The sequence below is a fragment of the Eleutherodactylus coqui genome, chromosome 6, assembly GCF_035609145.1.
Source record: "Eleutherodactylus coqui strain aEleCoq1 chromosome 6, aEleCoq1.hap1, whole genome shotgun sequence".
NCBI lineage: Eukaryota > Metazoa > Chordata > Amphibia > Anura > Eleutherodactylidae > Eleutherodactylus > Eleutherodactylus coqui.
In genome coordinates, this window is record NC_089842.1 from 19,333,093 (window position 1) to 19,357,860 (window position 24,768).

The 24,768-nt window shown below is 49.3% G+C and overlaps 1 protein-coding gene across 1 annotated transcript; it reads left to right on the forward strand.

Moving 5' to 3' along the window:
- The first annotated feature begins 35 nt into the window (after nt 1-35).
- PROSER3 (proline and serine rich 3) lies at nt 36-22,288 on the forward strand. The gene is made up of 13 exons (XM_066606404.1): nt 36-135; nt 5,620-5,677; nt 7,852-7,960; nt 11,070-11,332; nt 12,436-12,572; nt 12,836-12,891; nt 12,981-13,069; nt 13,732-13,853; nt 13,930-14,108; nt 15,318-15,812; nt 17,816-17,963; nt 21,469-21,550; nt 22,144-22,288. Exons 2-13 carry the CDS (start codon nt 5,667-5,669, stop codon nt 22,193-22,195), a joined length of 1,743 nt encoding a protein of 580 aa, XP_066462501.1. The 5' UTR covers nt 36-135; nt 5,620-5,666; the 3' UTR covers nt 22,196-22,288.
- The last annotated feature ends 2,480 nt before the right edge of the window (nt 22,289-24,768 follow it).

The window sequence follows — 24,768 nt, forward strand, 5'->3', positions numbered from 1 at the left end:
GAAGTAATGATGGGTAATGTAGTTCAAAGCGCCGTTGGAAGATACGTTACTCCCAGAATCCTTTGCGATAGGGTGACGGTTGCTAAGAGACCGAAGGCCGGAAACGGCGGGAGGTTCGAGTCCAGCAGAGAAGAGGTAAAGAGTGATGGCTGATAATAGTACGTCATTAGCTGTCTGTATACATATATACACTGCGGCTGTGCTGCGTGTGCGGCTCTCCTCTCTTATATTAGTACACTCATCGTCAGTCCCCTCCCTCCCCTAGAAGTTGTCAGATGAGACCTTCTCTGTGATTGTAACATTGAGGATATGAGTGATTACAATATCAGAGCAAAAGGGTCACTTATTGTGGAGAACCGACCCCTTGTAGGGAGGCTCTAGTACGCTGCTGTACCGCCTCTAGCTTGGATACAAGATGTGATACAGGCAGGCATGGAGGCTCTAGTACCCTGTTGTACCGGCTCTAGCTTGGATACAAGATGTGATACAGGCCGGCATGGAGGCTCTAGTACCCTGTTGTACCGGCTCTAGCTTGGATACAAGATGTGATACGGGCCGGCATGGAGGCTCTAGTACCCTGTTGTACCGGCTCTAGCTTGGATACAAGATGTGATACAGGCGGGCATGGAGGCTCTAGTACCCTGTTGTACCGCCTCTAGCTTGGATACAAGATGTGATACAGGCCGGCATGGAGGCTCTAGTACCCTGTTGTACCGGCTCTAGCTTGGATACAAGATGTGATACGGGCCGGCATGGAGGCTCTAGTACCCTGTTGTACCGGCTCTAGCTTGGATACAAGATGTGATACAGGCGGGCATGGAGGCTCTAGTACCCTGTTGTACCACCTCTAGCTTTGATACAAGATGTGATACGGGGGGCATGGAGGCTCTAGTACCCTGTTGTACCGCCTCTAGCTTCGATACAAGATGTGATACGGGGAGCATGGAGGCTCTAGTACCCGGTTGTACCACCTCTAGCTTAGATACAAGATGTGATATGGGGGGCATGGAGGCTCTAGTACCCTGTTGTACCACCTCTAGCTTAGATACAAGATGTGATATGGGGGGCATGGAGGCTCTAGTACCCTGTTGTACCGCCTCTAGCTTAGATACATGATGTGATACAGGTGGCATGGAGGCTCCAGTACCCTGTTGTACCACCTCTAGCTTAGATACAAGATGTGATATGGGGGGCATGGAGGCTCTAGTACCATGTTGTACCGCCTCTAGCTTCGATACAAGATGTGATACAGGCAGGCATGGAGGCTCTAGTACCCTGTTGTACCGCCTCTAGCTTAGATACATGATGTGATACAGGTGGCATGGAGGCTCCAGTACCCTGTTGTACCACCTCTAGCTTAGATACAAGATGTGATATGGGGGGCATGGAGGCTCTAGTACCATGTTGTACCGCCTCTAGCTTGGATACAAGATGTGATATGGGGGGGCATGGAGGCTCTAGTACCCTGCTGTACCACCTCTAGCTTGGATACAAGATGTGATACAGGCAGGCATGGAGGCTCTAGTACCCTGTTGTACCGCCTCTAGCTTAGATACAAGATGTGATATGGGGGGCATGGAGGCTCTAGTATCCTGTTGTACCGCCTCTAGCTTGGATACAAGATGTGATACAGGCAGGCATGGAGGCTCTAGTACCCTGTTGTACCGGCTCTAGCTTGGATACAAGATGTGATACAGGCGGGCATGGAGGCTCTAGTACCCTGTTGTACCACCTCTAGCTTGGATACAAGATGTGATACAGGCGGGCATGGAGGCTCTAGTACCCTGTTGTACCGCCTCTAGCTTCGATACAAGATGTGATACGGGGAGCATGGAGGCTCTAGTACCCGGTTGTACCACCTCTAGCTTAGATACAAGATGTGATATGGGGGGCATGGAGGCTCTAGTACCCTGTTGTACCGCCTCTAGCTTAGATACATGATGTGATACAGGTGGCATGGAGGCTCCAGTACCCTGTTGTACCACCTCTAGCTTAGATACAAGATGTGATATGGGGGGCATGGAGGCTCTAGTACCATGTTGTACCGCCTCTAGCTTCGATACAAGATGTGATACAGGCAGGCATGGAGGCTCTAGTACCCTGTTGTACCGCCTCTAGCTTAGATACATGATGTGATACAGGTGGCATGGAGGCTCCAGTACCCTGTTGTACCACCTCTAGCTTAGATACAAGATGTGATATGGGGGGCATGGAGGCTCTAGTACCATGTTGTACCGCCTCTAGCTTGGATACAAGATGTGATATGGGGGGGCATGGAGGCTCTAGTACCCTGCTGTACCACCTCTAGCTTGGATACAAGATGTGATACAGGCAGGCATGGAGGCTCTAGTACCCTGTTGTACCGCCTCTAGCTTAGATACAAGATGTGATATGGGGGGCATGGAGGCTCTAGTATCCTGTTGTACCGCCTCTAGCTTGGATACAAGATGTGATACAGGCAGGCATGGAGGCTCTAGTACCCTGTTGTACCGGCTCTAGCTTGGATACAAGATGTGATACAGGCGGGCATGGAGGCTCTAGTACCCTGTTGTACCACCTCTAGCTTGGATACAAGATGTGATACAGGCGGGCATGGAGGCTCTAGTACCCTGTTGTACCGCCTCTAGCTTCGATACAAGATGTGATACGGGGAGCATGGAGGCTCTAGTACCCGGTTGTACCACCTCTAGCTTAGATACAAGATGTGATATGGGGGGCATGGAGGCTCTAGTACCCTGTTGTACCACCTCTAGCTTAGATACAAGATGTGATATGGGGGGCATGGAGGCTCTAGTACCCTGTTGTACCGCCTCTAGCTTAGATACATGATGTGATACAGGTGGCATGGAGGCTCCAGTACCCTGTTGTACCACCTCTAGCTTAGATACAAGATGTGATATGGGGGGCATGGAGGCTCTAGTACCCTGTTGTACCACCTCTAGCTTAGATACAAGATGTGATATGGGGGGCATGGAGGCTCTAGTACCCTGTTGTACCGCCTCTAGCTTAGATACATGATGTGATACAGGTGGCATGGAGGCTCCAGTACCCTGTTGTACCACCTCTAGCTTAGATACAAGATGTGATATGGGGGGCATGGAGGCTCTAGTACCATGTTGTACCGCCTCTAGCTTCGATACAAGATGTGATATGGGGGGGCATGGAGGCTCTAGTACCCTGCTGTACCACCTCTAGCTTGGATACAAGATGTGATACAGGCAGGCATGGAGGCTCTAGTACCCTGTTGTACCGCCTCTAGCTTAGATACAAGATGTGATATGGGGGGCATGGAGGCTCTAGTATCCTGTTGTACCGCCTCTAGCTTGGATACAAGATGTGATATGGGGGGCATGGAGGCTCTAGTACCCTGTTGTATCGCCTATAGCTTGGATACAAGATGTGATATGGGGGGCATGGAGGCTCTAGTACCCTGCTGTACCACCTCTAGCTTGGATACAAGATGTGATACAGGCAGGCATGGAGGCTCTAGTACCCTGTTGTACCGCCTCTAGCTTAGATACAAGATGTGATATGGGGGGCATGGAGGCTCTAGTACCCTGCTGTACCGCCTCTAGCTTGGATACAAGATGTGATATGGGGGACATGGAGGCTCTAGTACCCTGCTGTACCACCTCTAGCTTAGATACAAGATGTGATACGGGCATGGAGGCTCTAGTACCCTGCTGTACCACCTCTAGCTTAGATACAAGATGTGATGCAGGTGGGCATGGAGGCTCTAGGACCCTGCTGTACCGCCTCTAGCTTGGATACAAGATGTGATACGGGCATGGAGGCTCTAGTACCCTGTTGTACCGCCGCTAGCTTAGATACATGATGTGATACAGGTGGCATGGAGGCTCCAGTACCCTGTTGTACCACCTCTAGCTTAGATACATGATGTGATACAGGTGGCATGGAGGCTCCAGTACCCTGTTGTACCACCTCTAGCTTAGATACAAGATGTGATATGGGGGGCATGGAGGCTCTAGTACCCTGCTGTACCACCTCTAGCTTAGATACAAGATGTGATGCAGGTGGGCATGGAGGCTCTAGGACCCTGCTGTACCGCCTCTAGCTTGGATACAAGATGTGATACGGGCATGGAGGCTCTAGTACCCTGTTGTACCGCCCCTAGCTTGGATACAAGATGTGATACAGGCAGGCATGAAGGCTCTAGCACCCTGTTGTACCGCCTCTAGCTTGGATACAAGATGTGATATGGTGGGCATGGAGTCTCTAGTACCCTGTTGTACCGCCTCTAGCTTGGATACATGATGTGATATGGGGGGCATGGAGGCTCTAGTACCCTGTTGTACTGCCTCTAGCTTGGATACAAGATGTGATACAGGCGGGCATGGAGGCTCTAGTACCCTGTTGTACCGCCTCTAGCTTGGATACAGGATGTGATATGGGCGGGCATGGAGGCTCTAGTACCATCTAATCCGCAATCTCTGGCAGTCACACCTGTGAGACCCCGGGCCTCGTTGGGCAGCGCCAGGGCGTCGTGTGCTGGGCTGTGAGACCCCGGGCCTCGTTGGGCAGCGCCGGGGCGTCGTGTGCTGGGCAGCTTGGAACCACCAAAACCCTTTCCTACCAAAAGTAAATGAACCCCTCAGCAAGAATCAAAAGTAGGCATTATTTCCATATGTTAATACTTAGTGGCTCCTTTGGCCCTAATGACATCAGATGCTCTCTGTGAAATACTTTCTACTAATGTCTAATAATTCAGCTGTTTTTCCCTCCATTCATCCTGCAAATGTCTGGCTAGTTCTCTCTAAGAAGATGGATGCTGTTCATATTTCCTGACCCAAAGTTCTAGTTCATCCCAAGGATGTTCAGGTCAGGACTCTGTGCAGCCGCTCCAATCGTGGGACATCCACATTCTTACACTAATATAACACAGCGTTGGATGCGTGACGAGGTGCGTGGTCTTGTTGGAAGTATGGCCGACCATTCCCAGAGTATCGTCACATTGCCGACAGCCCATTATTGTCAAGACTGTCAGGGTCACCTCCGTGGTCATGGTTCTTGTCACTACACGCAACGGACCGAGACCATGCCAGGTAAAACATCCCCAGACTGTAACGGAACCTCCACCGAACTTAACTGTTAGCACAACAGAAGGCGTTCCCCCGGCGTCCCCCACACCCTGGCACCTCATCTGATGTGAAGATGGAGTAGCGCGATTTGTCAATTCATAGAATGTTCTTCCGTTACTCAACTGTCCAATGACAACACTCCTTGCGCCATTGTAGGAGGGTCAATACATTTTCTTTGAGAGAACTCGCCAGACGTTTGCAGGATGAATGGAGGGAAATGCCAGCTAAAGTGTATCAGAGAGTATCCAATGTCATTAGGGCCAAAGGAGCCCCACTGAGTATTAACAGACGGAAATAAAGATTACTCTCAGTTGTTTGTTTGTTTTTTTTTTTCTCAGGTGCCCAGTTATTTTGGGGGGATAATGCTTGACCGCCATGATGGCCCCCATGGACAGGGTCAGCCAACTTTACCAGAAACAGAAATGGGAAAGTCCAAATCTAATTGTTAACCTGGATGAGGAGAGCCCGGGCGGCGGGTCTGTCGTTGTGTCCAGGTGATTGATGTATTTTCTTGCTGCAGATTGGTGAAGTCTGGAGTAGAAGAGGTCCCCGCAGAGACCCCCGGCCATGAAGAGCGGGTGCGTAAAATACCTGGCTGAATCATCCCTTTCCATGTGTGCTCATGAGTTACACTCCACGTCTCTGTAACTTAAAGGGGTATTCCAGCATGAAGCACCGGTGGGGGTCCGGATGCTGCCAGACTGGGGACCCCACTTGTAAGCCCTCAGCTTGGACAAATCTGAATGGAGCGGTGGTCAAGCATACGCCATGTTGCTTCACTTGAAGTCTATGTCACTGACGGAAACTGCTGAGCACTTGCCATCACCATTCCATTGAAGCTGGCCCTTGCCGTGGTCTGGGGGGGGGATGGGTGCGGGGGGCTGGGTCTCTCTAGTGAGTCGGACCTTCACCGATCTATTAAGTATCACCGATCTAGCGGATCGGCACCAGATGCTTCAGGCTGGATTCCCCTAAACCTCTTAAGGACGCCGTCTGGATTGGTACATAATGGCGCAGCTATTTTGGGGGGGATTCTTTGATCTCCACATTTTGAAAGTCAAAACTTTTTGTTTTATTTCTTAACAAGTTTGTGTGTATGTGTATCTATATATATATATATATATATATATATATATATATATATATATATATATATATATAATTTTTTTTTTTGGCCCCATCTAATGTATTCTCTAACTTCTATTAAAGTGTAACAAAACTTTTCAAAAACTTCAGAGTGATACGCTGGATGTTTTGATCCAGGGGGGCCCGGTGGCTGAGACCCCCACCGATCATTAAAGTGAAGGGGCAGAAGCGCTCATCTGAGAGCCGGACCGATCGACTGTTATTATGGATGCTGGATAGACTTCATAGATTTTCAGTGGAGGCCGTACAACAGCTACAGCAGCTTCCTGTTTGTTTTAGTGATGGGTGGGGGTCTTAGCACCCGGACCCCCACTGATGAATATTTCTGACAACTAGTGACATGCGAGAAGTTTTTAAAAAGTTTTGTTACACTTCAAATTTTGTTTTTGGAGGAGGGGTGGGGGGATGGGGACATGATGAAAAGCACAGAAATTGCGCCAGTGTTTCGGGGGGGTTGTGTGTGTGTATGTATGTATGTGTGTATATATATATATATATATATAGTACTAAAAGGTCTCCGCCATGAGCCTATATTAATGATGGGTGCACTGTGGAGAATGGCTATGATTTTCCGCTCGTCTGTAGTAGGCTGCGCTTTCTGTAGTTATCCTATGGAAAGCGAGTTATGCGAGCTCCATGTGCGATTATCGCCGCGGATCTCCCAATGACGCCCCCCCCCCCCCCCCCCCCCGTGGACAGCCAGCCTAATACCTTTGATTGCTTATGTAATACACTACAATACCTCTGTATTGCAGTGTATTATTACTGTAGATTAGACAGGCTTGGAGTCTATTGTTAGTTTCCAGCTGACACCTGCAAGTAATAGTGCGGACACTACAGTGGCTCACGGAAACTGCCTAGCAACTGTGAAGTACTATAAGGGTGCAAGAGGGGCTAAAGATTAGGGCTCCAGGGCAACGCCTGGTCACTATGGCTCCATTAGAGGGGCGTTCCATTTTACGAAGTGATGGCGTGTTGGTAGGATGTGTCGTCACGTTATGCAGAGGCTGTTCCATCCTGACCAATGGTGGGAATGAAGGGCCGCAGCGTTGGTTTACACTGCACAACGCCACCACCTGGCTGCACAGGGATCTGCGACCAGCCCCATTCAAGTGACTTAGCTGGAGAACGACTCCCGGTCTACAAAGCAGCAGAACCTCCAATCTAACGGCTGCTGTGGAGGCCTTGATGGAAGAATGTGGGATCTGTGCCAGCTCTGAAATAATTCCAGTATAGGAGAGGCAATACCACAGAGCTACATGCAGGGGGCGCAATGGATAAGGCTTCACCCAAATTGGACGCAAGCATGTTGGACCATTTAAAGGTGAGCGTGTCTGACGCCACCGCCCAAGTTGTAGGTACCTCTAAGTGTCCGCGGCTCGTGCCTTTCATCTCCTCCATTGTCTGTGCCGCTGACTGGAAGCCGATCCGCAGCTTAATAATAGATGATCCCTGTGCGGCCGTCACTGATACTGCATTTTCCAGGGTGTGTTGGTGACCCGGGGACGTCGCCCGCCGTGTGTCTACAAATGCGATATACAGTTGTGTATGAGTATACGCTATACATTATATATGTCACTCCAGGCATCCCGTATTTTTTTTGCAGCGTTGCGGTGTTCTCCAACCAGGGAGATCCGTTCCCCATCCAGACAAGAACTCGGACCCATTATCACCCGTCCGCGCCGCAGCCGCTTAGCGAGGAGCAGAAACAAACCGTAAGTGCCGCGATTAGCCAGGTAACTTGTGCCGACTCCTAGCGCCCGGGGATTAGAATACGCGGAACGTACTACCGTCAGGATAAGGGAGGATAGCCTAATGATTGTTGGGGGTCCAACTGCTGAAACGTCCACAGATACCGAAAACGGGGGTCCTTAAGGTCCCTACATGCATGTCTGCCTGTGGGAGCGCCAGAGATTGTGCAGCGCTTGTACTCCCACTGATTGAATGGCGCAGCGCTGTGCATGTGGGGCCTCCTATCATGGAGAAAGCGCTGTGAGGGCTTCTTTTTTCTGTGACAAACTGTCATTTTTATTGATACCATTTTAGGGTACATACAGCTTTTTTGATCACTTTTCATTGCATTTTTTATATTTGTGTCCCTGTAGGGGACTTGAACCTGTGATCCTATGATCACTATTATAAAACACTGCATTACTTCTGTACTGCATTGTATTACCACTAATAATAGCGATCGTAGACCATGGCCGACCCGGCGCGCTATTGCTTCATTCATTGTCTGGGATCTAGTTGCCATAGCAACCCATGGTCCCTCAGCAATCATATAGTGGAGGGCCGATGACTTCACAAGAGGAGCGTCCTCTCTCTGTGAAGTCTTTGCTTGCCACGATCAACATGGATTGTGGCATGTAAAGGGTTAATAGCAAGGATCAGTGTTCTCACTGATCCCCCGTTGTTGCAGCGAGCTCTTAGGATCAGTGGGGGTCTCATCGCCCTCAATAAGGACTTATCACCCTTTCTGAGATGCCACTCCTTCAATCTGGCAACCGTGGACCTGACCGCTCACCATCTTGGTAACTCTTCTCTGAACTTGCCCCAGTTTGTCTATTATTTTTTTTTTTTTTTTTTAAAGTGGGGTGCCAGAACTGGGCACAGTATTCCAGATGAGGTCTGACTAAGGGTATCTTCACCCTGGTGAGGGCGATATTGGACCGTGAATTAAGGCCCGGTATCGCCCTCGCAATCCATGTGAAACCCGTGGATGCGAAGTGTTTTCGTGTGATGCAAGGCTGTTTTCACTGCGGGGTTGAAGGAATCCCTCGGTGCGGCTGTCACAGATGCGGAAGAGGATCGCAGAGTTTTCCCACTTGTTTTTCAATGGGGACGGTGCTGCTGCTGCAATGGGCAAAATCACAAAAAGATAGAACATGCTGTGGTGCCATGAAGGAAAACATTGCAAATGTGAATGAATCCATTCATATATGTGAGTCTCGCAACGCACAAATCTCGCACGATTTTGACGCCAGTGTGAAGGCCCCCTAAGGAGGAGTAGAGGGAGATAATTACCTCTAGACATGATCTAGACTTTATGCTTCTCTTAATACATCCCAGACTTGTGTTTTGTCTTTTTGGCTGCTGCATCACACTGTTGACTCCTGTTCAGTCTATGATCTATCAGTATACTCAAGTCTTTTTCACATGTGCTGCTGCTTAGCCCAATTCCTCCCATTCTGTATGTGCTTTTGTCATTTTTCTTGCCCCGATGTAGGATCTTACATTTCTCCTTGTTAAAGGCGTTGTCCCGCAAAAGCAAGTGAAGTTAAACACTTCTGTATGGCCATATAAATGCACTTTGTAATATACATCGTGCATTAAATATTGGCCATACAGAAGTTATATACTTACCTCCCCGGTGTTGGCGTCCCCGTCTCCATGGCGCCGACCGAAGCCTTCTTCTGACTCGATTAGACGCGCTTGTGCAGTCTGCCTCTTCTGTCCCGTTGAAGGGGCCGCTCCGGCGTGCTCGCGCCGCATGCGCAGACCAGCTGTGTGGCGCGAGCACGCCGGAGCGGCCCCTTCAACGGGACAGAAGAGGCAGACTGTGCAAGCGCGTCTTATCGAGGCAGAAGGCGGCCATGGAGACGGGGACGCCAACATCGGGGGGGGGTAAGTATATAACTTCTGTATGGCCAATATTTAATGAACGATGTATATTACAAAGTGCATTTATATGGCCATACAGAAGTGTTTAACTTCACTTGCTTTCGCGGGACAAACCCCTTTAAATACTATTCTGTTAGTCGCCGCCCACTGTTCAAGCTTTTCTACATCTTTTTGAATACTCTCTCTCTTCTCTAGTGTTGGCTATCCCTCCTAGCTTTGTGTCGTCAGTAAATCTGATCAGTTTCCCATCAATTTCCTCCTCCAGATCATTTATATAAATGTTGACCAACACTGGGCCCAGGACAGAGCCTTGTTGTACCCCACCTGACACATTCTTCCACTTGAATGTGCAGCCATTTATGACCACTCTTTGGGTACGATCACGCAGCCAGTTGTGAATCCACCTAACAGTCGCCTTGTCAATCCAGATTTGGTCATTTTTTTTCAATAAGTCTGGTATGAGATACTTTGTCAAATGCTTTACTGAAGTCAAGATATACAGCACTCCAGGGAATTATCTCAAAGAGTTGTCTTTATTGTGCCCACAACGTTTCAACCCTAGTTTGTCAAGACCCGTGTAACTAGGGTTGAAACGTTGTGGGCACAATAAAGACAACTCTTTGAGATAATTCCCTGGAGTGCTGCTTCTCTCCTTCTTGCTTGGCTCTACTATATATTGGATCCAGGATCGAGGTGGGCGTGCACCGTGATACTAAGGACAAACCTTCCCTTCAATACAAGGTGATGTGTGTGCTGTGACAGATTGGTGAAGTCAAGATATACTATATCCACCGCATTTCCCTGATCAACCCAGTCGGTGATTCTGTCATAGAAGGAAATTAGATTCGTCTGGCATGACTTGTTTGTTACAAACCCATGCTGTTTAATAATTTGTTCAGAGATCTTTCCCGGCAGAGAAGTCAGGCTCACAGGTCTGTAGTTTTCTGGATCCTTCTTCCCTTTTTTGAAGATGGGGACAACATTTGCCCTTTTTCCAATCTTCTGGGATTTCTCCTGTTCTTCATGAATTTTCAAAGATTATTGCAATTGGTTCAGCAATTACCTTTCCTGTCACCGCACGGTATAGTGCTGTGGATTGTCTAATTCTGCCTGTCAAAGCACAATGTAAACCTAACTGTAAATGATGGTTCAGTGTAACCGGGGCTTGTGTGACAGTTGTCTAACTGTGTGTGTCGTCTTCAGGTTCTCAGTCCTAAACGGCTCCAGTCTCTTCCTCACCACCTCTCTGAAGCACTCAGCCCCCCTGATCTCAGCTTCCTCGTGGGATCCCAGCGTCTGGTGCCCGGCCTTCCTGAATCGGACTCTTCTGAGCCTTTTGATGAATCATGGCCTTCTACCGAAGGCAGCAGTAAGACTCCAGAGCGGGATGAGACGGCAGCAGCTTCCAAAGATGAAGTGAATGATAAGCCGAGAGGCCCAGAATCTGGAGAGTCAGTCCTAGCGAGGTGATTACTGGCACTGGGTATGGGGTCAGTTCTATCCGCCATAGCCACAACTAATGGGCACCACTGCATTTTTTTACACTCCAGAGTTGCATGCAAAATTCTACTGGGAACGGCAGCTTGTGTCCTGCGAGCAGGTTAGTTGATCAGGAAACTGTTAGTGTACTGTACAGAGCCTGGTGTAAAGGCAGTGCTTCCCAGAATGCAATTCACCACAGTAAGCTCTGCGCAGATGCTGAACAAGCTGCTTCTGCTGGGAGATTTCAGCTCTGAAGCCTGCAGATTAGTGAGTGCAGCTCTGCAGTATAATACAGGATGTAACTCAGGCTCAGTACAGGATAAGCAATGTAAGTACACAGTGACTCCACCAGCAGAACAGTGAGTGCAGCTCTGGAGTATAATACGGGATGTAACTCAGGTTCAGTACAGGAGAAGTAATGTAAGTACACAGTGACTCCACCTACAGAATAGTGAGTGCAGCTCTGGAGTGTAATGCAGGATGTAACTCAGGATCAGTACAGGATAAGTAATGTATGTACACAATGACTCCACCAGCAGAATAGTGAGTGCAGCTCTGGAGTATAATACAGGATGTAACTCGGGATCAGTACAGGATAAGTAGTGTATGTACATAGTGACTCCACCAGCAGAATAGTGAGTGCAGCTCTGCAGTATAATATATGATGTAAGTCAGGATCAGTACAGGATAAGTAATGTATGTACACAGTGACTCCACCAGCAGAACAGTGAGTGCAGCTCTGGAGTATAATACGGGATGTAACTCAGGCTCAGTACAGGAGAAGTAATGTAAGTACACAGTGACTCCACCTGCAGAATAGTGAGTGCAGCTCTGGAGTATAATACAGGATGTAATTCCGGATCAGTACAGGATAAGTAATGTATGTACACAGTGACTCCACCAGCAGAATAGTGAGTGCAGCTCTGGAGTGTAATGCAGGATGTAACTCAGGATCAGTACAGGATAAGCAATGTATGTACACAGTGACTCCACCAGCAGAACAGTGAGTGCAGCTCTGGAGTATAATACAGGATGTAACTCATATATTATATATTAACTTCTAAGCACATTGTGACGGGACTGACAGGTACATAACAAGATTTCGCAGTGGGCGTCCCACCAGTCGCAGGGAGCGATCTCCTCCACATACTGGACTGAAAGACTTTTGGTGGCTGCAGGAGTCGTCGATGAGCCCAGAAGTGCAGCGGTTCTGGCCGGACTCAGGTGAGCGCTGGCGGTGGAGGACCTCTATATGTTCACAGCAAACTGTTATGTGGAGTGATGACATAATATTGGCCTACAGGAGGCGTAGTATGCGGTCGCCACTGACTACTAGCATCCGATGACGACTTCTGTCACCAATCAAACGATGACCGTCTTTTTATTGTTTTTTTTTGTTTGTTTGTTTTTGAAAACCCTTTTTACGTTTCCTTAGAAGTAGAAGGATCTAAACCTCATCTGCAGTCACAGATTTGATGTAATTGCAGGAACTTCAGCTCCTCTGGAATCGTCTGACAGTCTGGAAAAGTCTCCCGCTCTTCACGTAAGTCACTGCTTTTGCGCTACATAATGGGTTTTGTGACGTTTGGGGTTTTTCTTCTGAGGTCTTGTCTTGTGTTCTCTGTTTCTCAGGTAAGCTCTCTGGATGACTCCGGGCTTTGTCCTGAAGATGTTGACCTTGCCGGACTCCAGCTTAGAGCAGGGAAGCTTATACAGAGGAGGTGAGCCGCTACATTTATCAGGATGGCTTTATATATGTGGCATACATCCGCTATCTCCACAGCGCACTAAATTTTGGGAATGGAACAAGTGGTTGTGCCAAGATAGAAGGTTATATTCTAATTACAGTATAGGGGATAACTTTAATCAGTGGGGATCCAAATACTGGCCCCCACTAATCCTGAGAATAGGGGTTCAGAAAGTCCTCACATGAATAGAACAGCGGTTGCGCATGCGCACTGCTCCATTCATTTCAATGGGGGCACTGGAGTTTGTCAAGTACAAACTCCAGTTTGGCAAACTCCAGCACTGCCATTGTAATGAATGGCGCAGCAATGCTCATGTGCGACCTCCACTCCATTCATGCGGCCACCTCTGAGACCTACATTCTCAGCTGCAGTGGAGGTCGCAGCGATTGGACCTCCGCACATCATAAAGTTATTTCCTCTTCTGTGGATTGGAGATAACCTTATATCTTGGCACAGTCCCTTTACAGGGGTTTCCTTGAAGGGTGATAGGTCATCAATATCTGATTGGTGTGGGGTACACTACTCAAGATCTCATGATTTAGCTACTTGAAGAGGCTGCGGCATTCAGATGAGCATCGGGGCGTCTTCTCTGGCCAGAGCCTAATCAGTGTGCCTTTCTCTATGTCCTGCGGCAGCGAGTCGTCTCTGAGCAGCGAGGGCCCTGTAAGCTCTGAAGGTCTGGGTTCTTCCCCGATGTCCAATGTCTCCAGCTCCGAATGTGGCGGGCGCAGGACGAGGCTCCCCCTGCTGGACGCGGGTAATGAAAGCTCCGATTTTCATACATGCCGAACGTTTTTGGGCTTGAAGAGTTTAACCCTGGTTTGTTTTTCTAGCCCCTGTTGCAGCGGTTCTACGACCCAACCTCCCATCCGTGCGAGCCCACCCGGCGCCTGAAGAAGACATTTTATATCAGTGGCGATTGCGCAGGAAGATGGAGCAGGCAAGAGAAGGGACTCTGCCATTCCCCACCCGTAAACGCAGCCCTTCTCCACCAGTACGAATCTCCAAACAGGTATGTGGACCCAAAGTAAGAAGGGTTAATGGGTTTGTATGGAGATCCTGTGTTTCTAGATCATTCATGTAACACTGCGTTCACCCACCTTCTCGCTGTCCTGAATCCGCCGCTCCGTCGCACTTGTGAGGATTGGGTGGTCCTGCAGTTGGGGTCATGTGACCGCGTACTTCAGAAGTGAAGACTACATTTCTCGGACACACTAGTGGCCATGTAAAGAGCCTTCATGTACAGAGTTAATGCCCTACCCACCCTGTACAGTGAGAATGCCCATAGGCCGTCTCACCGCACAGAGAACGGATGACTACTCCGACCGCAGGGAGGATCTGAGCTTCTTAGATGAAGAACTACTGCAGGTGGTTAATGGGGACAATGATTAAAAGAACAAGCCCGGGGAAGGGGCACCCGCAGGGCAGTTGCTTCTTCTTACCTCTTCATGGGGCATGAATTAAATCTTACTACAAGCCCTCTCACCCTGGTTGTGGAAGGTGTATGGAGCGGAGTCGGCCCTGTACTCAACCACAATCTGAGTTGGCTCCGATGGCGGCTATTAAATATTTAAATGCCACGATCAAAGCTGACCATATGTCTAAGTCTGGCTGAGGATGGGGGGGGGGGGGGACTCCCTCTGTTGCCCCAGCTGTCCGCCCATAACCGATTTGATGGGTTAGCATGGCAGCCTGGGGCCTAGGGAAGGTTCCCAGGGCTGTCGTGCACAGATGCCTATTAAGTGCAGCCTGTGGTCCACAGTAGGCTCAGTAGGCAGCACTGGAAACTTGTGATCAAGTGATCTCAAGTTAAAGCCCCTGATGGGGGTAAATGCAATATAGAAAATGGTGCAATAAAGTTTTCAAAAACTAAAATAAAAAAAAAATGTCCTATATAAATCTAAGCTATGTAAAAAGTACCACATTTGGTATCGGAAAGGACAAACTATTAACATATCGTCCTTTTTATCTTCATGGTGAACTCTGGGGGAAAAAAGTACAGAATTCTAAAATGGCACAATTTTTTTATTCAAATTTTTATTTTTTTTTAAAATCGGTGATATGCACCCCAAAATGGTACTACTAAAAACTGCAGCTCGCCCCACAAAAAAGTCCTCGCACAGCGACATTGATGGAAAGATAAAGTTTTAAAGTAAAGCGGTTTTTCTGGTGCTGATTAATTTAGTGATGTCGCCTCCATTCATGTTCCTCTCCTCCATAGGTTCTTTATACAGATGACTCTACTGATCCTGTTGGCCAAGTATCGCTACAAGGGGCAGTACGGAGCGCTTGTGTTTCATCGCAGCCACACATTCCCGTGTCCTACCTCCCCCATGTTCCTCTGGCCAGTCCAAGTGTGACCCCAACATGTAACGTCCCTCCACATCTGCACCTCCTGTGTGACCTCCTGCCCTGCGCCCGCAGCCAGGGTGTGCCAAGTGCCCCCCAGGTAGAGCAGAAGGAGGAGGTTGTTTATTCAGCTACCAGGGACAGTGATGGCGGCACGCTTCATGTAGGACACTTGGCACAGCCGCACCAGCGTAAGCCGCCTCCTGAACAGCAAAGGAAGGCTGAGCAAGTGGAGGAAGTAAGAAGAAAGCCCAAAGGAGACCGAAGCAGGAGGAAAAGAGAAAAGATGGAACCGGGTCATCAACTTCCACCGAAAACTGTGGTGGGTCCGGTTTCCGAATCACCTGTTCGCCAAGCAATGGAGCAGGTAAGGGGCGCAACAGCAAAGACGCTCCTACCAGTCCTTGGTGCCAAGTGCATTCGTTCTTACTTGCATCGATCTGGCAATAGTTGGGTGGTCTTGATGCTTGATATACACTGCTCAGAAAATATAAGAGAACACTTTGCTCACAACCCCCACACCAAGCTAGGTACTCATCTTACTGACCTCGGAAGGCTCAGTCAACCTTGAGCTAGCTACCTGAACCAAGTGGGGATTGAACTTGCAACCTTCATGAGCGAGAGCTTAAAGGGGTTGTCCCGCGCCGAAACGGGTTTTTTTTGTTTTTTTTAACCCCCCCCCCCCCCCCCCCCCCCCCCGTTCGGCGCGAGACAGAAAAAAACAACCCGCACAGCGCTTACCTGAATCCCGGCGGTCCGGCTTCTTCATACTTACCTGCTGAAGATGGCCGCCGGGATCCTCTGTCTCCGTGGACCGCAGGGCTTCGGTGCGGTCCATTGCCGATTCCAGCCTCCTGATTGGCTGGAATCGGCACGTGACGGGGCGGAGCTACACGGAGCCGGCATTCTACACGAGCGGCCCCATAGAAGACTGCAGAAGACCCGGACTGCGCAAGCGCGGCTAATTTGGCCATCGGAGGGCGAAAATTAGTCGGCACCATGGAGACGAGGACGCTAGCAACGGAGCAGGTAAGTATAAAACTTTTTATAACTTCTGTATGGCTCATAATTAATGCACAATGTATATTACAAAGTGCATTATTATGGCCATGCAGAAGTGTACAGACCCACTTGCTGCCTCGGGACAACCCCTTTAAGACTGCATTTCTGCTGCCTTAGCACTCTGCGAGACACGGGGCTCTTTCACTTTTGTCACGTGCTCAGTGCGAAAATGTAAGAGGGCGACGATAGCGGACCTGCTAATTCTAGTGTTCTCTGGCGAATGCCAATCGAGCTGCACACAGTGCTGGGTTGTGATCACAGGTCCCACTACCGGCCGTTGGGCCCTCATGGAGTCTGTTTCTGACAGTTTGGTCACAAGGCCACTGATGGCCGTTTCGTAGGGCTTTGGCAGCGTTCTTCCTGTTCCTCTGGTCCTGATGCTGGGTTGGCACCTTTCTCCTGCCTCGTTCAGCTCTCCTCGTGTAACGGCCGTGTCCTGGTACCTGCTCCATTGTCTTGACACATGGGGTAAAAGCATGGAGCAGCCGAGACTTTCCTAATAACAGAAGGGGCGCGCATCTCCCCATTTATTAGGCGCATTGTGCGCTAACAGAAATAATATTAAGATCGGCATTTGAAGAGCTGGCCTAAAAGGGAACCGGTCATGACCTTTGAACCCACTAAACTATGTTAATTTCCTGCTTCCCCACGGATCCACAGCACATCCACCGTGACCGCTGCAGGTGGGCCACAGATCAGACGGCTTCCATTGACTTCAATGGAAGCCGTCCTGTGGGTTCCGCAGAAAAATGGAGCATGCTGCGATTTCTTCCCGCGCATGCGATCTGCACACGGGGAAAAAAATCACATCCGCATGCTTAAACTTGTTTTGTGGATGCTAATGCACTCTATGAGCGGTTTGATTTGCGGCTCTCCCTCGTGGGTTCCCCAAATCAAATCCGCCCGTGGACATTGGGCCAAAGTGTTCCCGTAACTTTCTTGAGCAGCAGATTAATACCCAACGTGGCTCATGTGTAAAGCGGTTCTCTGTTTCAGACAATCCCTTATACTTAGAAGGCTCCCACAATGATCAGCTGATCTCAGGGGGTCCTGCTGCTGGCACCCCAGAGATCGGCTGGAGGCGCCTGTCACACAGGTTCCCAATCAGTTGCCCGTGTAATACGGGGTCTTCCTCCGTCAGGGGGGATCCTGTAATCCTGCCCTATATCGGGGACCTCACTATTTCTATAGGATGTGATTCTTTATGTAATCGGTTCCCCCTAAGATCCTCGTCTCTGTACGCCGCCGGCTGCTCTTCAGTTCCCGCTTCCTGTTTCACTCTGTTCTCCTCTTGGTTCCTCTTGACAGGTGATCTCAGAACGACTTTTCTCTCTGCTGCCATCTTCAAAGCCCAAGCCTGAGAAAAGAGAGCGGAAGCCCTCCACCCCCTCCGGCGAGGATGACGCTGATCCGCAGCCTGTAGGGATTGCCGCACATCTTCTAGAAGCCGCAGAAGGTACGGATCTCATTCCTGAGCTGTCAGTCAGATGCCTTCCTGCTGGTATACAGGAGCGTCCGGAAAAGGGAAAGCCAAGAATCTGTAGTTCTCTTCGCCTCCGCGCACGGATCGCCTTCATCTACGCATGTGGACTTGGCTCTGCATCAAAGATCTCAGCCCCTTAGGCTGGGTTCACACCGGGCGGAATTGCGTGGAATTTCCGTCTAGAATTTCTGCACGGACAATCCGCCCGCGGCTTTTTTTCCCGGGATAAGCCAGCAAAGTGGATGAGATTTGCAAAAAATTTTATCCACATGCTGCGGCCAAGCCACACTGAAATTGACATGCCACATGGAAATCAAAGATGCAGCATGTCAATTCTTTCTCCATTTCCACAGCGGCCTCTGTCCTCGCTAATGGGAGAAATGGCCGCAGCGGAATGCAGGCGGCAAACCTGCTCCAAAACCAGTGGCAAAAGGCTGCCGGGTTTGAAGCTGCATTTCTCTTGCAGAAATCTGGCTTTTTTCCGTGCAGTCATTCCGCTGGATTTTGGTCCCGTCTCGTCATGGCCTAAGACCCATTGATTATCTTTCAGTGTAAATCAAAAATCGCTCAAATGACAGTTTGAGTGACAGTTCTGAGCGATCATCTTTGCATAACTCTAGCTAATTAGCTATTTAAGAGTTAATGCAGGCGGCGCAGGATACTGCCATAATAGCTCCGAGAACAAAGCAGCTGTTTTCTATAATGCAAACAGCTGCATTGTTCTCTGAGTTTTCAGCTGGTGTCCCGCTGAGAACTGCTAGCAGGATACCAGCTGAAAGAACACTATCAGCGCCGTCCGTTGAGAAAATCCGCGTGTGGCGCTGATAAGTCATCAGTGATTTCTAGCTTGCACGATGGCTGTGCGTTTAGACGCAACGGTTATCGCCCAAAAGATGGCTTTTGAGCGATAATCGTTGTGTCCAAATAGGCCTTTTAGATTCCACTCGGTGATGAGATCGCTCTACAGGAATATCGGCCCCTGCGGACAGGAAGCTGCTTGCAGTTGCTGCAGAGATTACATTGCGGTGCTAACATGTTCTGACAGAAAGGGGTCATCGATTTCATGCTGCTTGTGCCAAATTCTGGCCCCCATTCAGCATGGAGCAACAGAAATCTGGGTCCATCTGACTAGCAGATGTTTTTTTGCTGCTCAATGATAAAATTTTTGCGCTCTTTTTGCCCGCTGGAGTGTCGCCTATTTCTCTTAGACACAATACTGCTGGAACTGGTCGTCTGTTACAGCCATCCGTGCTAGGGAATAGCGAGTTGTGTCTTCTGACACATTCGTTTGGAGCACCAGCTTTATATTTGTCTGTGCAGCGCCTGTTCTCAGAACGATTCCTGACATCCCCCTCTGACCCCTTTCGGTGACGAGTTGTTTCCATCCTGAGGATCACCTTTGCTGGATGTTTCCCTCGATCACACCATTCTCAGTATACTCTCCACACCGTTACATAAGAAAGCCCCTCATGGTCGGCAGTGACATCCTGGCCCCGACTAGTCTAGCACTGATGACCCGGCTCGTTAGAGGTCACTCAGATCACTCTAACGTGGATTCACACTGAAACTGATCCACAGAAAACTTGTCACATTATTTTATGCCGCACGCCGGGGTCACGGCTCTAGTTTCCATAAGGAAGCGCCATCAGGGTGCGCACAGAGAAGACTGTCGGTCACTGTGTAGACGGGTAACTGAGACCCTCGCAGTCGCTCCTAGGAGTCCCGTCAGGATTTACTCCCCTGTGTATCAGAGCTCGGCTTCTCTTTATATCATATGCGCTCTGATAGGCCGCCGTAAATCACCTGACAGGTTCGCTTTAATGACCAGCTAAATATATTCCTTCTCCCTTCTTCGCATCGAGGGGTTTTACACGGACTGCGCTCTCTGACTCCTTACATCGGACCCTCGGAGCTCATTTACTCTTGTTTTACCTGAGCCGAGAATCTCTTATGGGAACAGACGCTTGTAGGTACGACTGTTCATTCCCGTAGGCCAGGGGTTCCTAAACCTGTTTGCCCCGTAGCCCACTTGCCGATCGGTAGACCCCTGCTGGCCTAATATTGAATTTTCCTTAACTTATTAAAGTCACGCTGCTGACAATTGTAAAAAAAAAGAAAAACTTGTACAATTTGTATGCAGATCTTTATTGAAAAAAACAAAATGTAAAGATTTGGGATGAAACCAATCCGAACCCAGTAAAACTCTTACCCAAAATACACAAATAATGCTGTTACCGGGGGGACGAGCCGGATGCTCTGATGTCGGCGAGGTATAGTCTCACATCTCCACCTCCAGCGATCTGCAATTGATTTTTAAAAATTGTTCTCGTAAGAAGTTTGGCGACCGCGCTAAAACCCCTGCCACGAGGTCTGAAGCTGGAAAAGCTATCAAAAACTTTCTTGCGCTGCGTCGCTGCCGGTACGAAAACTTGTAAGCACTTGCCCGTGAACAAGGCACCCCACAAGGCAGATGGGTATAGTTCGCGCAAAACCTCTTGGGCTCTGGCGGATCACGTGAAAACCATGTACAGTAGAAACTTTATAGGTAAATCGGCGACTGCGCAGGTCTGTTTGTCCTTCGCCAGAGCCCAAGACGTACAATGTTATGACATATCAAGGCTTTGTCTTTGTGTTCTAAGTATTCTGTACAATCCGTGGAAGGTGGATTATGTCATTTATAGAACGCCTAAATGTTGATGACGACGACCTGCCTAAATGAAGTCCGCTCACCTGGACCCCTATTTACGTCATATACACCCCAAGTTTTTTTTCTTGCTGACATGGACCCCCTGCAAGTCACAATTGACCCCTGGGGGTCCATATAGACTACTCTGGGAGCCTCTGCCGTAGACCGATCGGACATCTCCCTGCTCACGGGGCTCCCTAATCATGTCACCGTGAAACCTGATGAGCCAATTAAAGGGTGGGATCCCCTTGAGCAATGCCATAAATGGTGACCATAGCATGATCAAAGGGTTAAATAGCCGAAGTTGGAGACTTCTGTGATCCCGGCCTATTAGAGAAGGAGTCGGGCAGTCAGCGGAGCACCCGCTCTAGGGTAAGACTCATGCAGGGCTTTTCCCAGCACCGTGTTTTTAAAGGGGTTTCCCACTAGTGACACTCCTCACCCAAGCACAGGGTAGGGGGCTAAATCTCTGATCACTGGGAGGTCTGACCCCTCTAATCCTCAGCGATCCCGAGATCTGTGCGCCTTCAATCTGCCATGGGAACGGGACCACCGCTGTAGTCCTTTCTATAGGACTGGAGCAGATCCATGCGCTGGGCAATCTTCCTCCTTCCCATAGAAGTGACTAGAGCGGTGGTCACACGTGTGCGCACCACCGCTCCATTCTTATGGAGGTTTCAGGGAACACAGATCTCGGGATCGCCGGCCGGACCCCAGGGGTTTAATGTCATTCGCGGGAAACCCCTAACGAGATGCCAAGTTAACCTGACCTCTTCGCTTTTTGCATTTCAGACTCGGATGGCACAGATTTCGCCGATGACCCTCTGCTTCAGGTGTTGCGTGACCAGCGAGAGTCCTTGCGATCCAGACTCCGGTAATGTCGTACATCCGCTCTAAAGGGGTTTTCCAGGCATCCTATTGATGACCTCCTCAGAATAGACCATCAATGGCTGTTTGCTAGGGATTTACCGCCCTGGATCCTTGGCGATCAGCTGATTGCCCGGCCCTCTGTCAGTGCAGTGGGGTTGGAGCTGGAAATCTCAGGCGGCTTCGCTTCCCTTGAAATAAATGAGAGCAAACCTGCCTTTGAGACTTCCTGCTCCGACCCCGATGATCGGTCCTGCTGACAGCGTGCCAGACGATCAGCTGATTGCCAGCAATCCTGAGTGGTGGATCAATCATAGCTGAGCTGTTGGGTCACTCAGAGAGCGTTCACACCACATTTTATACTGTTTTCGATAGCAGTGACTGATCCCACAGCGTAGCAAAATATGCCGTGTGAACGCTCCCTAACCCATCAGATTCCATGCAACGACGGGCAGAATTATAAACGCAGCTCTGGATGTGACTAGAAATAGAATTCCAGATGGGTGCAAAGTAAAAGGAGGCTCCTACAAAGGTGTACAGGATGAAGGGCCGTCCTGCCGGCTGTGCGCTAATAACACTCCGTCTCACTTCTATCTCCAGGCAAGTGGATTCCAGACTGGCTGAACTGGAGAAGGAAGAGCGAGACCAGTAACGCCATCTATCGGCTGACTAGAACATAATATTTTGTATCGCACATAGGACTTTATAGCGATTTGGATGATTTCTTATTTTTCTAATAAAATGGTGGGACACATTTTGAGTTTTTCGTAATGACTTACAGCCAGAGGCTCCGCCCCTCCCCCATGTATAGGATATGTATTTATTTAAAGGGGTTGTCCAATTACCTGAAATTCATGCCTCAACAGGGCTACCTCTGTTACAATGCTAAACTGAAGTTTACTTACCCCTCTGCCGGAATTCAGTGCTGCAGCCCCGCTGTGGTCCCAGTGTTTGTTGTGACAGATGATGTCACAGGAAATTGGGGGACAACGGCAGCCAATCAGAGACTGCAGTGCCGCATTCATGAACTCCTGGCATCATGGCACTCGGGATGTGAGCGACAATGCCAGGAGGAGAACAAGTGGTTATTTTAACAAAGGCAGCCCTACTGAAGTGGGGTTGTCAGGTAATCGGACCAGCCCTTTAAAGGGACCCGATCTCCAAGATTTAGGCACACAAGCTGCCATTACCGGCGTTCTATATGTGACTCGGGCATATTGAGAATGCTTATTTTGTTTCCAACCTTTCCGTTTGCCAGAAATCCCGATACAGACGTCTCCCGCCGTTTATGTTAATGAGCAGTATGACATCACGCTCCTGGGCTATCCATGGAGACCAGCTTTTTTGGTTACCTTCCCCTTGAATTCAGTGGTGGTTTTAAGGGCTCCTGGTTTGTCTGTTTAATCAGATGGCCATTTATTAACACGGTAACGATGGCGTAATCACCTGCGCGGTCCTGGTTTTTCTTTACATGGTTCTCAGTGGAGAACGGATGAAAATGAAAAGACTTCCATCAGTTTCCGTTATTTCATTAACAGATCTGTTTTTCTTCTGTGCTGACTCAGTGAGAAACTAGAAGATATTTACCTAAAAAGACGGATCCATTAACCCTTTGCAATCCAATTTTGGATTCAGGGTTTCCTAGGGGGATTTCTCTTTCTGCCATTATACAACAGCACCATCTGCTGGCTAGAGCCAGTACTGCGGTATGGGACATGCTGGAGAGGCCCCCAACAACAGAGGGGCCAGTAATGTACAGTAAGAATACCCTGCCGGACGTCTTCTGACATCGGAGCTGTACAGCCTTCAATCAGAATGTCTTTAGAGGTCAGACAGTGGATTGGAAAGGGTTAAAAGGGATACAAAGAGGGGTTAATGTTTCCTTTCTGGGCAGATCTGTGTTAACCCCTTCGCCCTCTGACATACAGGCACATGATGGCGATGCGAGCTGGGTATGACGTGGGCCCAGGAGCCGAGCCCGCTGCATAGCTGGTGGGTGAAACGTCCGCGATCCGAGCTCCATTTGTGGTTGGTTGCCAACTCGCAGGTGTGTCAGTCATGACCGCGGCGTGTAAACTATCCGCCGGAGGGGGTGTCCTCAGTGATGTAATTGCAGGGTGCTGAAGGTTGCCATAGTAGGCCAGGGCCTAGTGAAGGCTGCCCTATATTTAATCGTATTAACCCCTTAATGACATGGCCTACTTCGGCCACAAGGAGCCGCTCACTTCTGCTGGTGAGTCAGACGCCACTTTGGTGTCCGTTTTACAAGGTTCCTGATTTGTTTCCGTTCTATTTGGAGTACAGAATAACACAGATGACCGCATTGTTCTGTACTCCACGTGGAGCGGGAACAAACGGGAACCTTGTAAAATCGACACCAGAGCTGTCTGACTCACCGTGGAAGTGAGAGCTCCTTTTTTTCCGTTCAGGGATTCTATCGCTGGTTTCAGCCCCCCCCCCTCCCCCACCCGTAGTCACACGGCGCGTACGAAAACGCTATGTCAATGCTCCATAAGAACAATGAAATAAGGACGATCAGAGCAATTTAGAGGGAACTGAGCTCCAAGTCTAAGAAAACTACAGAACGGCCGAAGTAAAGGAGGAAAGTGACGAAGGAAGAAATGGGGAGTCCGGTCCTCAAGGGGGCATCTGGAAGCCTTCAGGTGCCTCTAGCTTGGATACAAGATGTGATACAGGTGGGCATGGAGGCTCTAGTACCCTGTTGTACCGCCTCTAGCTTGGATACAAGATGTGATACAGGTGGGCATGGAGGCTCTAGTACCCTGCTGTACCGCCTCTAGCTTGGATACAAGATGTGATACAGGCAACCATGGAGGCTCTAGTCCCCTGTTGTACCACCTCTAGCTTGGATACAAGGTGTGATACAGGCGGGCATGGAGGCTCTAGTACCCTGTTGTACCGCCTCTAGCTTGGATACAAGATGTGATACAGGCGGGCATGGAGGCTCTAGTACCCTGTTGTACCACCTCTAGCTTGGATACAAGATGTGATACAGGGGGCATGGAGGCTCTAGTACCCTGTTGTACCACCTCTAGCTTGGATACAAGATGTGATACAGGGGGCATGGAGGCTCTAGTACCCTGTTGTACCTCCTCTAGCTTGGATACAAGATGTGATATGGGGGGCATGGAGGCTCTAGTACCCTGTTGTGCCACCTCTAGTTTGGATACAAGATGTGATATCGGCAGGCATGGAGGCATACAG